Below are 12,610 nucleotides of genomic sequence, written 5' to 3'. Positions count from 1 at the left end.
GGGCGAATCGCGGTCGTCGAGCCGATTGGCGACGGGCGGGCGATCAGTCGCGATTAAGTCGGTGCGCTGTTGCAGACGCGCGACATGACTTGTGCTTTTCGTCGGGGCTGTCCACAAGTAGGTAACGTGCCGCCTTGCAAAGGCGGCCACTCTGTTGAATGAAGGTCTGTGCAACTTCGCTACCACTTTGCCACTGCAGAAGACCAGCTACCTACATACGGTACCTTGATATCAGCAGCTCGACTCCGAGTTCTGGGAGACGCAGCAGCAGCAGCAGCAGGACAAGTTCCGAAGCATGGAGTCCGACTGCGCAGCTCACTGATTCGGGAGCCAGTTCTCAAAGCCGCGCTGACTACTAAGATTAACAGCTAGACATCGCGAGACGCCTCAAATTGCACAATGGCCGACGGCGAATAGAGAGACACAGGGACAGCCAGGCAAGGAGGCACAGGGAAGAAGAAAACGAAAGGGTAGAGAGAAGATGGTAAGGAAAAGAAAAAGCTCAATAATTCACCGAGGACTACTAAAATTGTGCATCCCTGTCTCCTGTTGCTTCTGGATGCTGCAGGTCCGGTGCGGAAGTCCCTTCCGGATGTGAGTTGTTACTGCAAGGCAGGGCCACCTCAAGCCATTCCTGCCAGGGAAGGCACGCACCTACTCTGTACTGTACCGGGTATCGCTCAGGTACCCGAGGCCACCGGTTCAGGTACAGCGACGGTAGCCTCAGTCGGCTGCAAGTGGCTCAAATCGCCTCCGTTCTCCCTCTTCTGTCGGAATTGCTCACCCGAATCTCCAATACCGAGCGTCTGCAGGGTACACGCGGGGGACGGGGCAGGAGCAGGCAGGCTCTTCCAAGTAACCTCGGGCTCTGATCCCGTCGCAACCGTCATTTTATTAGGTACCTATCCTCGGCCAACCTTCTGGGTTATTACCAGGTATCTGCCAACCAGGCCATCTGGCTGCTGCCTGTCTGTCTGTCTGCTCTGCATCTCCCTCTGCATCTGCATCTGCAATCCTCGTATGCCTTGTTTCATGTCCATCTTCAGGTGTGCTCATCTCGATGACGATTTTGCTCCTGCTCCTGCTCCTGCTCCTGGGCCCCTATGATCCAGCGGCTGTCGGGAATTGCTGGCTTTGGACAGCCTCGGAGCATCTGATCCATGCATTGACAGACGCAGCGACACGGCTTGTACGAGCGGTATGCTGCAGACTCTCTGAGATGCCTCTCTGCCCTGCCAGCTTACCTACCAATGTAATAACGATGCTCAGTTTCACACAGGTACCAGTACACGATAAAGTCCAGTACCTCTAGTTGGCCCTGCGATGCCTCATCAGAGCCACGTCCGACGAGACCACTATGATCAGGCAATCAACATCATACCACCCTAACCTACCTACCTACCTACTCCTCCCAGGCCCCCGGTCACGCCCAAGATTGCCCCTAGAGGCAAGGCTGGTCCGCGCGGAAGCTCTACTGCTCCTCAGCAAGCCCGAGCTTCTCTTCAGGGCAGGGCAAGGGCTGCTCCATCTGGAATTTAGGCGATGATAGACTTTTATCCGATCATACTGGTTTCAAAACGGACTGCAGCGACAGAGGGTGGAGGCCTGTCACAATGGTTCCCCGTTTCGACTGCCCTGCTTCCTGCACGCGCTACTGCAGGTACCTGCTTGTGCTACTAGGAATGGTTTCCAGGGCGTCACGGTCCGGAACGCCAATCCAGTTGATCCTGATGCGTTCGTTGCCTTCGGAGTATTTACTGGTTGCGATGCTACTTGCGAGCATGACTGTGCGCGGCGTCATGCTACGTAGTAGTGCTCCAGGTTGTATATCGACCTGCAGCTTGACGTTTCTAGCCGGTATCGTTTGCGACGGGAACAAAGACTGGAGGGAGGTCTGAGCTTGGACTGTCCTGGGTTCCTGTCTTATCTTGCCTCGTCCTGTCGTCAACCTGGGATTGGGATCGGTCTGGGCTCCTCAGGCATCTTTGTTTCATCGCCACTCGGGCTTGGTTCTGGGGGATTATCGATTTGCAGCTACATACCCTGGTGATGGGTTTTGATTTCGATATCCACAGCGTCACATACGGGTCCGACCGATGAGAGATGATGTCCAGACCTTTGGACAGAGGGCTGTATCGCCGGTGAGCTTTGCACAAGTGGCGTGCGTGCAGAGTGCAGACTTGATGCTGACGTGCATTGGCTAATCACTTGCAGTGTCATGTCGTCTCGACCTGATAATCCTCACCACGACGACCGAACCAACAGCAGCTTCGTTGCCGATACGGAGTATGTACATACGAGAAGCTCCACGTCGCTCTCACATGTCAGCTAGGCCCAAAGTTGGCAAAGCTTCAGCGGAGCCATCCATCTCCCATGCTTACTACGAGTGTTGCCAGCTGCTCCGTCCACGATACCCATAGCAATAGGACCGCGGATATTAATTGCAGCGCCAACTAAGCCGAAACGAGCACCACCAACTCAAGCGAGCTCTCTTCTTCTCCTTCTTTTCTCTCTCTCTCTCTTTTCTCCTCTTGTTGTCTCTCATAATCCCTCCTCCCTCTTTCCTCCCAATCACGGAGACGCTTCGGCGTCTTTTCATTTACCAGGATACCTTCCCCCCTGTTCTTGTGCCCTCCCAGTGGCGCGGACAGAGCTCCGGCGATGCAAATCTCTACCTAATCTCTCACGTCTCTCCAGTCCATGAGCTTCGATCCTCATCAACGCGCTTGCGACCATGGAAACAGAAGAGGCCCACCGGACCCAATTCGCCCATGGCACTATTATCATGGCAGAAATAAGGCGTTAGTATCTAGTAGGCGACCGGGAAGAGGTCATCGTAAGTTGCTGCTACTAGCTCCAAAAATCCGCGTATGACGGGAAGACCAAACCATCGCATACTACTTTGTTTTTCTACTGCTTCCTATTTGCCAGCCTGACGATTCATGTCCGCCAAGACTCCTACCTTGAGACTCTTGCTGTACATGTACCCTCTCTACACCGAGCAACTGTGTGATCCAAGCTCGCCGAATGGACGCTGATCCCCAGCCACACTTCTTGTTCTCGCTCTCTCTTCTCTTCTCTTCCCTTCCCCTCCATTCTCTTTCTTGTCTCTCGTTTCCTCTTCCCAGCCTCGACATGATACATGACCCATTGCGGTTCCGAGAACCCGCGAAAGAGGGACCCCTGCCGCCATCCCGGCCGAGCGACCAAATCTCGGTATCCGTTCATTGACGCACAGCTCCACCAGTCAATCAAGTTTTCTCTTCTCATCTTCTTTCTTTCTATTGTATCTGACAGATTACGTAGCTGCCTTTCCCTTTTGATCCATGTCATGTCAAAATTTTCTTCCGGTCTTTGCTTCAGTGTTTCATGATGCCTAGTCCAGCACAGCTACAAAGTGCGTTCTATCGCGGTTCTATCCATAGTGGTTCTTCGGGATCCAAGCGGACTGCGAAGCTCCGACATCACAAGCATACCTACTAAGGTGCTGTCTCCAGGAAGAAGCACTGAAGGTGTTACTGGTTGTATTGGCAAGGAGTGACGTCTCGTGCAATCAAACAAGCTCGATACATACACCCGCAATTTCCAAGCCGCCATCTAGAACACCGACCCAACGGAAACACATCCATGCCGCTATCCATGCCGCCATGCATCCATACATCATTCCCTCTGTCCCTCCCTGCCTCCCTTCTCCCGTCTCCCAAGACCCGGAAATATGGCCCTCGGTAGCGAGAAGAGGTTGACAGACAGAACCTCCAGGTTCGTTGTGAAGGGGGGAGGCTGTGTCGATGGCGTGCGTCACAGTCTTCGTAGACATGCTCATCCTTTGGGAAGATCATTTCATCACAAGAGACAGAGTGCGATCCCTCCCCTTGCTGCTTCTCAAGGGAAAGATGCCTCCTTTGGGGAGGCTCTGGCACTTGGTGGTGTTGGTGACTGCTTCTCAGAGTACGCACATGTGATGGATGTGCATGCTGCTCACTTCCTGTATGGGTAGGTACCCAGCAGAAGAGCTGCCATATAAGTGATCTATCACCGGCAAGGCGGGTTAATCTACTGTACCTTACATCATGTTACCTTCCTGAGAACTCCTTCTAGACACACACACACGAGCAATTACGTAGCTGAGGTGTCTCAAATTGGCATCAACACAGATGGAGCTGCAAAACGGCTGTTGGTGTTCCCAATATGTAAGGTAAGAGGAGCATGTCTAGGGAAAATTACCTGTTTGGACGTTGCAGCTTACCCTGCAGCTGAGACGGGGGATTAGGAGCTGTCTTTTGTCACGTTGCATAGGTAGTAAGACCGATTGAAGTCATCATCCGTGGGTGTTTCAGAACATGGTCAGTTGATACATGAGCTTTGTTGCATTGTCATGTTGCTTTGATCCTGAATAGGGTACTCGCAGGATGCGCATTCTGGTTGTGAATGAGGATAAGAGACGGGACCCGGGTATACCTTAACGTCTTGGGATATTTCGAAGATTCTGGCCAGAACTCTGCCTTTACCCAGTCTTTGAGTCCTGGTGCCTGCTGTCGTTGTCCAGATTTACCCAGTTTGATCCAAATCCTAGAATCACATGCACGGAGATACTCGTACTACCAATAGGAATATGCCAATGTCGAGCTGCTGAAGACAACTCCTCGTGCCTTCACCGTACCCGCCGCACTGCTCTGCGGTTAGAGATCCCCACCCACAACCATGATATATTCAACTGAGACACTTCCTTCAGCAGCATTATATCCGATCCCCCAGAGGCACCCACTGCTTATACAGTATTACATGATTCCGGTGAATGTTGTACCGAAGCCCGTCACGCGAGCAAATCCTCGCCCTGTCCCTTCATTTTCCACCGCCGTTCAATGTCGTTCTTCCAGGAGCAAGAGCTTTATTCTCTGAAGCCCCCCCGCCCCTCGCCCCGATATCTCCCTGTAAGGGGACGAGATCCCATGAGGTGGGCATTCTTGGCCTCTCGCTACCAAAGTTGCTCTTCTCCAGGCAAGGATAGGGATCCCTTGCTGTCCTTTTTTTTTTTTTTTACTACTCCTACGACCCAGGGCAGGTTAAGATCCAAACCATGTGTCTCCTATTCCAAGAGCACGTCACAATCACCACAAACAAGAACAAGGCAAATGCTAATACAGGAAATATACTACAATAGAGCCGTGGTATATTTCCCTAACCCATGTCGCCATGGATACCGCCCCGACGCTCACTTTGTGAGAAAATGTGATATGTACTACTACCAATGTCGTTGGGAGATTCGCCATCTCCAAATACCTATGATGCCATTGCGAACATGGAACACATGGCTTTGCCCTTGTTCTCCCTTGTTCTTTCCAGCATGTCGGGTCTGGGAGATTGGACTTGTCAAAATTGACATTGATATATATATATATATATATATATACTCGAGAGGGTCACTTTCCGAGATTCCGAGTTCGGTACCGAGTAGGGAGAAGCTTCCATATCGGCTTCGTGGGGAGGAGGGGTGTAGAGCATGTTGTTCAGTAGAGGAGCGGCTTGACGGATTGTTGGATTCAGGAGCCGGATTTGATGGGAAATATCAGATACTGTCAGACGACTGCTTGTCTTTCTCGTATTCCTCGTCACTTTGCTTCGCTGGCACGTCTTGATCGTCATGGAAACACTGAGACAGGCCACAAAGGCAGATCACATCAAAGGCAGGCCTCTATGCGTAAAGCTCGTCATCTGCCACGAGTTTGAGCAAGTTGGATTGGCAGTTTCATTAAGTTGTAGTCCATTGCATCTGGCCATACATCTGCTACGCACATCAAAAGCTCGATACCAGCCAGAATACCCATGATCCAACAAAGCTGGTCGACAACGATAGAGGGAATAGTCAGTCTAATCACTTAAAAGTCAGCGAGATCAGAACACAGGCCGGAACTGGGCAGAACGTGGCTCACCTGATCAATCTTGGTACCCCTTTCCTCCACTATTAGAGAGCCGGGCATGCCCCTGGTCCTCGGCTCTGTACGTTCTACCCCGGTTCTGTGCCCGTCATTATGCTACTCGGTCCATGTGCCGTCATTGTGCACGAGGGAGACGGCCGATTACGAGATGAGATCCGCCACGTTCATCGGCATCTCGTCAATTTGAGTCGAGTAGTACACTGAGTCAAAGCGTGTTAGTTGCTGGTCACATGCGGGCTGCGAAGGGGGGGATGCAAAAGATGCAAAACGTACACTCAATGTCTCGGAGGATGCGGACGTCCTCGGTCGTCACAAAGTTGATGGCCACGCCCTTGCGGCCGAAGCGTCCACTACGGCCGATGCGGTGGATGTAGTTTTCTCGGTTGCTGGGCAAGTCGTAGTTGATAACTAGACTGACCTGCTGCACGTCGATACCGCGAGCCCAGACGTCGGTCGAGATGAGAACCCGGCTGTTTCCCTGTCTAAAGTCCTGCATGATGCTGTCGCGCTCCTTCTGAGGCATGTCGCCGTGCATGGAGCTGACGGTGAAGTTTGCCTCGCGCATCTTGTCCGTCAGCCAGTCGACCTTGCGGCGCGTGTTGCAGAAGATGACGGCTTGCGTAATGGTGAGGGTGTCGTAGAGGTCGCACAGAGTGTCAAACTTCCAGTCTTCCTTTTCCACGGCGATAAAGTACTGCTTCAAGCCTTCCAGCGTGAGCTCGTCTCGCTTGACCAGAATTCGAACGGGATCGGTCATGAACTTGGTCGTCATGTCGAGCACATCGTAGGGAAGAGTGGCACTGACGACCACGACTTGGGTAGCCGGCGGCAGGTAGCGGTATACATCGTAGATCTGCTCTCGGAATCCCTTGTTCAGGAGCTCGTCGGCCTCGTCCAGGATGAGCATCTTGATGTGCCTCGTTCTAAGATGGCGTCGTCGAATCATGTCAGCCACCCGCCCGGGCGTGCCCGAAACAATGTGTTGGCCGTAGTCCAGCTTGCGAATGTCCTCCCCGACGTTGGTGCCTCCGATGCACGCGTGGCACTGCACGTTCATGTAGTCGCCCAGGGCCATGACGACCGACTGGATCTGGGTCGCCAGCTCTCGCGTGGGCGACAGGACGAGGGCTTGCGTCTCGCGCACGGCTGTGTCGATAACCTGCAGCATGCTGATCGAGAAGGTGGCCGTCTTTCCCGTGCCGGACTGGGCCTGTGCGATGGTGTCGCGTCCCTTGCAGATCTGGACGATGGCTCGCGACTGGACGGCAGATGGCGATTCGTAGCCGTAAGCGTAGATGCCGCGCAAGAGGTTCTCTGTACACACACCATCGTTAGGCAACCGGCGACATCGACAGACTCGATGGGAGTGGCGTCTCTTACCTTTCAGCGACATGCTCTCGAAAGTTGGGTGTACCGTCACCTCTTTGGAGGTGGAAAACTCCATCCTCTCGTCCGCCTTGCGGTCAATGCCTCCAGCGCCTTCAGCCATGATGAAGCGATGTGCGGTGATGTGTGTTGATACGGATTGAGATGGATGTGTCGTCGTCTTCTTCCTGTTGAGCTCGCCGATAGCCCGTGGTTGATGTCAGGTTGGTTCGTCGTTGGCACCAGTGCCACTGCTCCGAAACTTTTGGCTTGCTGCGATAACGGGTCTGGTGGCGGAAGCGCCTCGGCTAAACTGATAAGGCGCCTTCGCCCCAGCAACTTTCTAGAAACGCGACCAGCCTTTGGTGCTTTTTATGGAGTGACCAAACCACTGATGCCTTTGGCGAACGCTGCGATCCTCGTTTGATCTCTCATCGATTCTGCTTCTTCTTTTTCTTCTTCCTCCCACCTTCTACTGCTCAAGTTGATCGCTGTCAGAGCGCTGCACAATGTTGGTGCTAGAAGAGCAGCGGTACATCCACGAGGACCTCGAGCGCCTCGAACAGGGCATCGCGGATCGCATGCGCGAGGATCCCAAGCATGTGAGCTTCCCATGTTGCGTTTGCCTCTTCTCCTGCGGCTGCTAATTATTCATCTTGCGTTAGATCCGCGACCGTCTCAACCGCGATCACGAAGTCGCCCAGCTGTTGGACCAGATTCAAGCCCAGTCTCAGAACCTAATCAACATTTACCAGGATGAAAACGGTAGCAGGGCTCGAGAGATCCAGCAGATTGGCACCGGAGACCCCTTTGAAGAGTTCTATCGTCAGTTCAAGGACGTTCGAGAGCATCACGCGAGATACCCCAACGAGCAGGCGGAGAACTCAGAGCAGCGATACAAGGTGTCGAAGCATGGCGATCCATCAGAACCCTTGCCCTCCATTGTCGACTCTCTCTTCACAGGAGAGGAGGCTTACGGACGCTTCTTCGACCTGAACATTTGCCACGAGACTTTCCTCAACCTGAACAACGTCAAGCGCCTGAGCTATCTGCAGTATCTCGAGCAGTTTGACAACTTTGCTCCCGGCTCCGGGGGTGTGAAGCGGAACGAGAAGCTCAACGATCAATATTTCAAGTACCTCGGAGAATTGAGCGACTACCTCGAGTCGTTTATGCGACGAACACGACCCTTGGAGAACGTCGACAAGATTCTGCAGTCCTTTGACAAGGAGTTCGAAGAGGCTTGGGCAAAGGACGAAGTGGAGGGCTGGACCCTGGAACAGGCAGCGCAACCCAAACAGCGCACAGGAGATGCCATCTGGTGTGATGACTGCGAAAAGGAATTTGCCAACGAAAACGTCTACAAGAACCACCTCAAGGGACGAAAGCACATCAAAGCCGCTGAACAGCGAGCCCAGCGACAAGCAGACTCTGCGCCATCAGCGAATGGGCCAGGAAAGGGAGTCGTCTCCGCGACCAGACTGAAAGAGCGAGCCGTCGCAGAGCGTGAATTCAGAATTAAGCGCCTTGCCAGTGCCATGAGTACGGAGCGCAGCGATACCCGCGTCAATGTCGAACGGAAGCAAGGAATGACGGAAAGGGAGCGCCAGCAGGAACTGGAGAACCTTCTCAATGTGGGCGAGCAGCGATATGAGCCGATGGATGAGGGAGACGGCGAGGGCGAGGACGGCGAAGAGAAGATATACAACCCTCTCAAGCTTCCTCTGGCCTGGGATGGGAAACCCATTCCGTTCTGGCTGTATCGACTGCATGGTCTCGGAGTGGAGTTCCCGTGCGAGATCTGCGGAAACTTTGTCTACATGGGCCGTCGTGCCTTTGACAAGCACTTCAACGAGGCCCGCCACGTGTATGGCCTCAAATGCCTGGGCATCACCAACACCAGTCTCTTCAGGGATATTACGGGGATTGACGAGGCGATGAAGCTCTGGGAGAAGATCCAGAAGGAGAAGAAGAGGGGCAAGATTGACGACGGCAGCGTCATCCAGATGGAGGACGGCGAAGGAAACGTCATGCCGGAAAAGGTCTACTACGATTTACAGAAGCAGGGTCTGCTTTGAAGTTGTTTTTGGTGATCATAGTTGGGAGTTTGTGGATATGTCATTTAGGGAACAACTTGCTTGGTACCATGGGCGACTAGAGTACATGTATGTATAATGAAGGGACTAATTTTACTTGTCTGGAATAATCATCTCACCTGGATGTTGTTGTGTATGGATTCAACCTCCCGCATCAAGGGCGCCGTATCAATGTCTGGCATGCTTAGTCATCATTTAGGATGTGTGTGTAGCCACGCTCTATGTAGAAGCTCTTCTTGTTGTTGACGACCCTACCAGTTACACAACCTACATACCCAGCATCAACACTGATATCGAAGCGGTCGGACACAGAAATTCCATGAGGTGAGCAAGAGCAGATGTAGGCATGTCAGGCCTCGCCAAGCCCATACCGGCCCTGTATGCTGTCTACGTTCTGCGGTCTACCGTGAGGCATGCATCGATCTACGTCGGATCCACGCCAAATCCGCCCAGGCGGCTCAGGCAACACAACGGCGAGGCCAAGGGCGGCGCGGTGCGCACGTCACGCGATTCGCTCCGGCCCTGGGAGATGGCCATTGTGGTCTCTGGATTCCCGAGCTCGATAGCAGCTTTGAAGTTTGAGTAGGTCCATCAAACGCCAGATGGATAGCGTGAAAGGAGAGAGAGAGAGAGAGTTGCGTCAATGTGCTAACTTGACAAGATGGGCCCTCAACAATCCGCATCTCACAACTCATATACCAAAGGACGAACGCATCACGGTGGCTACGCAGCGGAAGAAAAGTGGCATGCCCAAGCGAAGCCCGCATACCCTCAAGTCCATTGTTTCGAACCTTCACCTCCTTACCCGGGTGCCGAGCTTTTCACGATGGCCGCTCAACTTGCATTTCTTTACTCCGGACGCTCACAAAGCATGGGACCACTGGACAAAGGCGAGCAAGATTCCCGTGTCTTCGAGCTTGAGGATTTTGACCGACTTTGGTTCATCTGCGGGTGACTCGTCGACGACTTCCTATGGGATTCACGCCTTACCGCTGGATTACTCTTCGATGCAGGAGTACATTGAGAAGACGCACAACGTGGTTTCTTTCGAGAGGCAAGGACGGTGTGTCCATTGCAACGCAGAGATGCAGCCTGATGAAGGATTGTACGCAATGTGCCCCAACGAGGGCTGCGAGGCCATGGGGCACATCGACTGCTGGAGCAGGCATGCCCTGGCCAGCGATGATCCAGGGGCCGTGATACCGAATAGGTGTAAATGCCCTTCGTGCCGCGGCGAGATACGCTGGGGGGACATGATGAAGGAGCTGAGCTTGCGGACGCGGGGGGCTGGTGAGGTGGAGAAGCTGCTGAGGAAGAGGAAGCGGGCGAAGAAGGACTCGTAAAGGGGCGGGTTTTTCCCGAGGTTATCTGGATAAGGTATGGACATATGGCGTTTATGGGGGCAAAGTGCAATGATTATGGGACAGCTCTTCTTCGGTTCAAGATCGGATTGCGTTTGGGACTCAATGGAGTAGCGGGATGCGGCTGATGGTGTGAACAGAGATCCTACCAATATCCCTGGCTGAACTTTGCTCTCGAATCTCGTATGGGCTAACCTACAATCAATCCATGAGGTATCATGTGTGCTTTGCACGATCGGATCAAGTCAGACCAACAAGGAATTCCGGCGACGTTTGTAGGCCATTATGGTGTAGATTGAGCCCCATCCAGAGCCAAGAGGCTATGCTTTACCCGAGGCACATGCCAAAGTGTAGACATGATTGCTCTGGTGTGATCTGACGATGGTGGGGTGATGACGGCACAAAGCTGAGTGGGGGATTTCTACTACTTTGATCGCACCAAGTTTCTCAGGTCGGTTATATCTGGGCTTTTCGTCGGGTCTCGTACTTCTCACGCTGAGAAAAGAGGCGGGGAAGGGCAAGGCGCAGAAAATGGAAGATCTGGAAGGAAAATGAACGGACAAGACGAAACACAAGCCGACTCTTTTGGGGGGGGTTTTCAGTGCACGGGACTCTAGAGGACGTCTTCTTGTGTCTCGTGTCGTGTGAAGGTAGAGCCGCATGCAACTATAATCTCAGGTAAGATGCAGCAAAGGTAGCACTGGGTTCAAGTATTGCACAAGAGAGACAAAGGCAATACTTGACACCTGACTGTTGATCTGCTTACTTTGTACGAGCGGACGAACCTCATCGCGAATCGTAATCATGGAAGCGAATCCTTAGGAGGTACCTACCTTTCTATTTTTTTTTTCTAGCTGCCGCATGAGGCTGCTTCAGCCGGGTCTTGCTTGGGCAATTTGTGGACACCGGGGGGGACCTGGTCTGTTTCCGACTTCAGTGGTGCGTGATTGGTTCGGTAGCTGGACGCCATGGGCCTGATCCTTGTCTGTGCGACGACGCATATCAGAGTCAAACGGGACTCTGGGCTGTGGAGGGGATGAAGCACGAAAGGAGGAAATTGGGAGATTGGGCTGAGCCGGGTTTCTTTTCTTTCCTTTTTCTTTGTGTGAACTTATGGGCTGAGGTTGAATTGTGGGCTGGTGCTTGGATGGGAGAGGGACTGTCTGGGGCTGGAAATGTTGGAGATGTGGGAAATACGGGGTGGCGGATGGGTTTTTTTTCTTTCATGCTTGCGTTTTGGATCTGACTCGGCGCGAGTTGATTTCTGCTCCGTGCTTTTTACGTTGCGTATTATCATGCTGTTGGTAACAAGGAGCGAGGTGGCTGATGGCCTCGACTGTCAGTCACGATTGTATGAAGCGACGCTGCAATTTGGGACCTGTGCCTCGTAAAGCTCATGCGGGGGCTAATGGACAATAGGAGGGAAATTAGATATAAAGCACATCTTGGTTGAGGAAGTGACGCCTCGCTTTGACGAGGTGTCGGGTGCTTATGCAGCCTAATAAATGGCATGGCAAACGACCAACTGACTGGCTCTTTTTTTGCGACAAAGCGCCGGATGTCGTCTTCAGTGGGGCTGCTCTGTAACTTGCATGGCCCGATGACCTGCACATGGACCGTGTCGTTGTCGTGTCGTGTGCGCATGAGATGGTCGCCGCTATTGAAACGCTGTAGGACGCAAAAGAGGAGGGAAGAAGACAAAGACAAACTGCGATACAATTAAAAGCCAAAATTGGCAGCGGAACCTTTTGAATGACGTCTGGCAGGAGTTTGCGGCGCAATGCAGGCTTAAGCAGGACTGTTGTGCATTGCATCAGGCCTTTGATATCAGTCATTACTACTCAGCTATTAC

The 12,610-nt window shown here is 52.9% G+C and overlaps 3 protein-coding genes across 3 annotated transcripts; 2 read left to right on the top strand and 1 right to left on the bottom strand.

The window, feature by feature from the left end:
- Positions 1-5,797: 5,797 nt before the first annotated feature.
- TRIREDRAFT_22119 (uncharacterized protein) lies at positions 5,798-7,476 on the bottom strand. The gene is made up of 4 exons (XM_006964339.1): positions 7,317-7,476; positions 6,210-7,250; positions 5,931-6,136; positions 5,798-5,875 (listed from the first exon to the last, which is right to left on the bottom strand). Exons 1-3 carry the CDS (start codon positions 7,423-7,425, stop codon positions 6,078-6,080), a joined length of 1,209 nt encoding a protein of 402 aa, XP_006964401.1. The 5' UTR covers positions 7,426-7,476; the 3' UTR covers positions 5,798-5,875; positions 5,931-6,077.
- A 264-nt stretch (positions 7,477-7,740) lies between these two features.
- On the top strand, positions 7,741-9,379 carry TRIREDRAFT_77209 (uncharacterized protein; the record flags this gene model as incomplete). Its single annotated transcript, XM_006964671.1, has 2 exons — positions 7,741-7,903; positions 7,967-9,379. The coding sequence occupies exons 1-2, from the start codon at positions 7,811-7,813 to the stop codon at positions 9,377-9,379; spliced, it is 1,506 nt and encodes a 501-aa protein (XP_006964733.1). The 5' UTR covers positions 7,741-7,810.
- A 364-nt stretch (positions 9,380-9,743) lies between these two features.
- Positions 9,744-10,740, top strand: TRIREDRAFT_60492 (uncharacterized protein; the record flags this gene model as incomplete). Its single annotated transcript, XM_006964670.1, has 2 exons — positions 9,744-9,979; positions 10,059-10,740. 2 exons carry the CDS (start codon positions 9,744-9,746, stop codon positions 10,738-10,740), a joined length of 918 nt encoding a protein of 305 aa, XP_006964732.1.
- Between the last annotated feature and the right edge of the window lie 1,870 nt (positions 10,741-12,610).

The sequence above is a fragment of the Trichoderma reesei genome, assembly GCF_000167675.1.
Source record: "Trichoderma reesei QM6a unplaced genomic scaffold TRIREscaffold_7, whole genome shotgun sequence".
NCBI lineage: Eukaryota > Fungi > Ascomycota > Sordariomycetes > Hypocreales > Hypocreaceae > Trichoderma > Trichoderma reesei.
The sequence above is the reverse complement of the archived record's forward strand: the minus strand, read 5'-3'. Positions and strand labels throughout refer to the sequence as shown.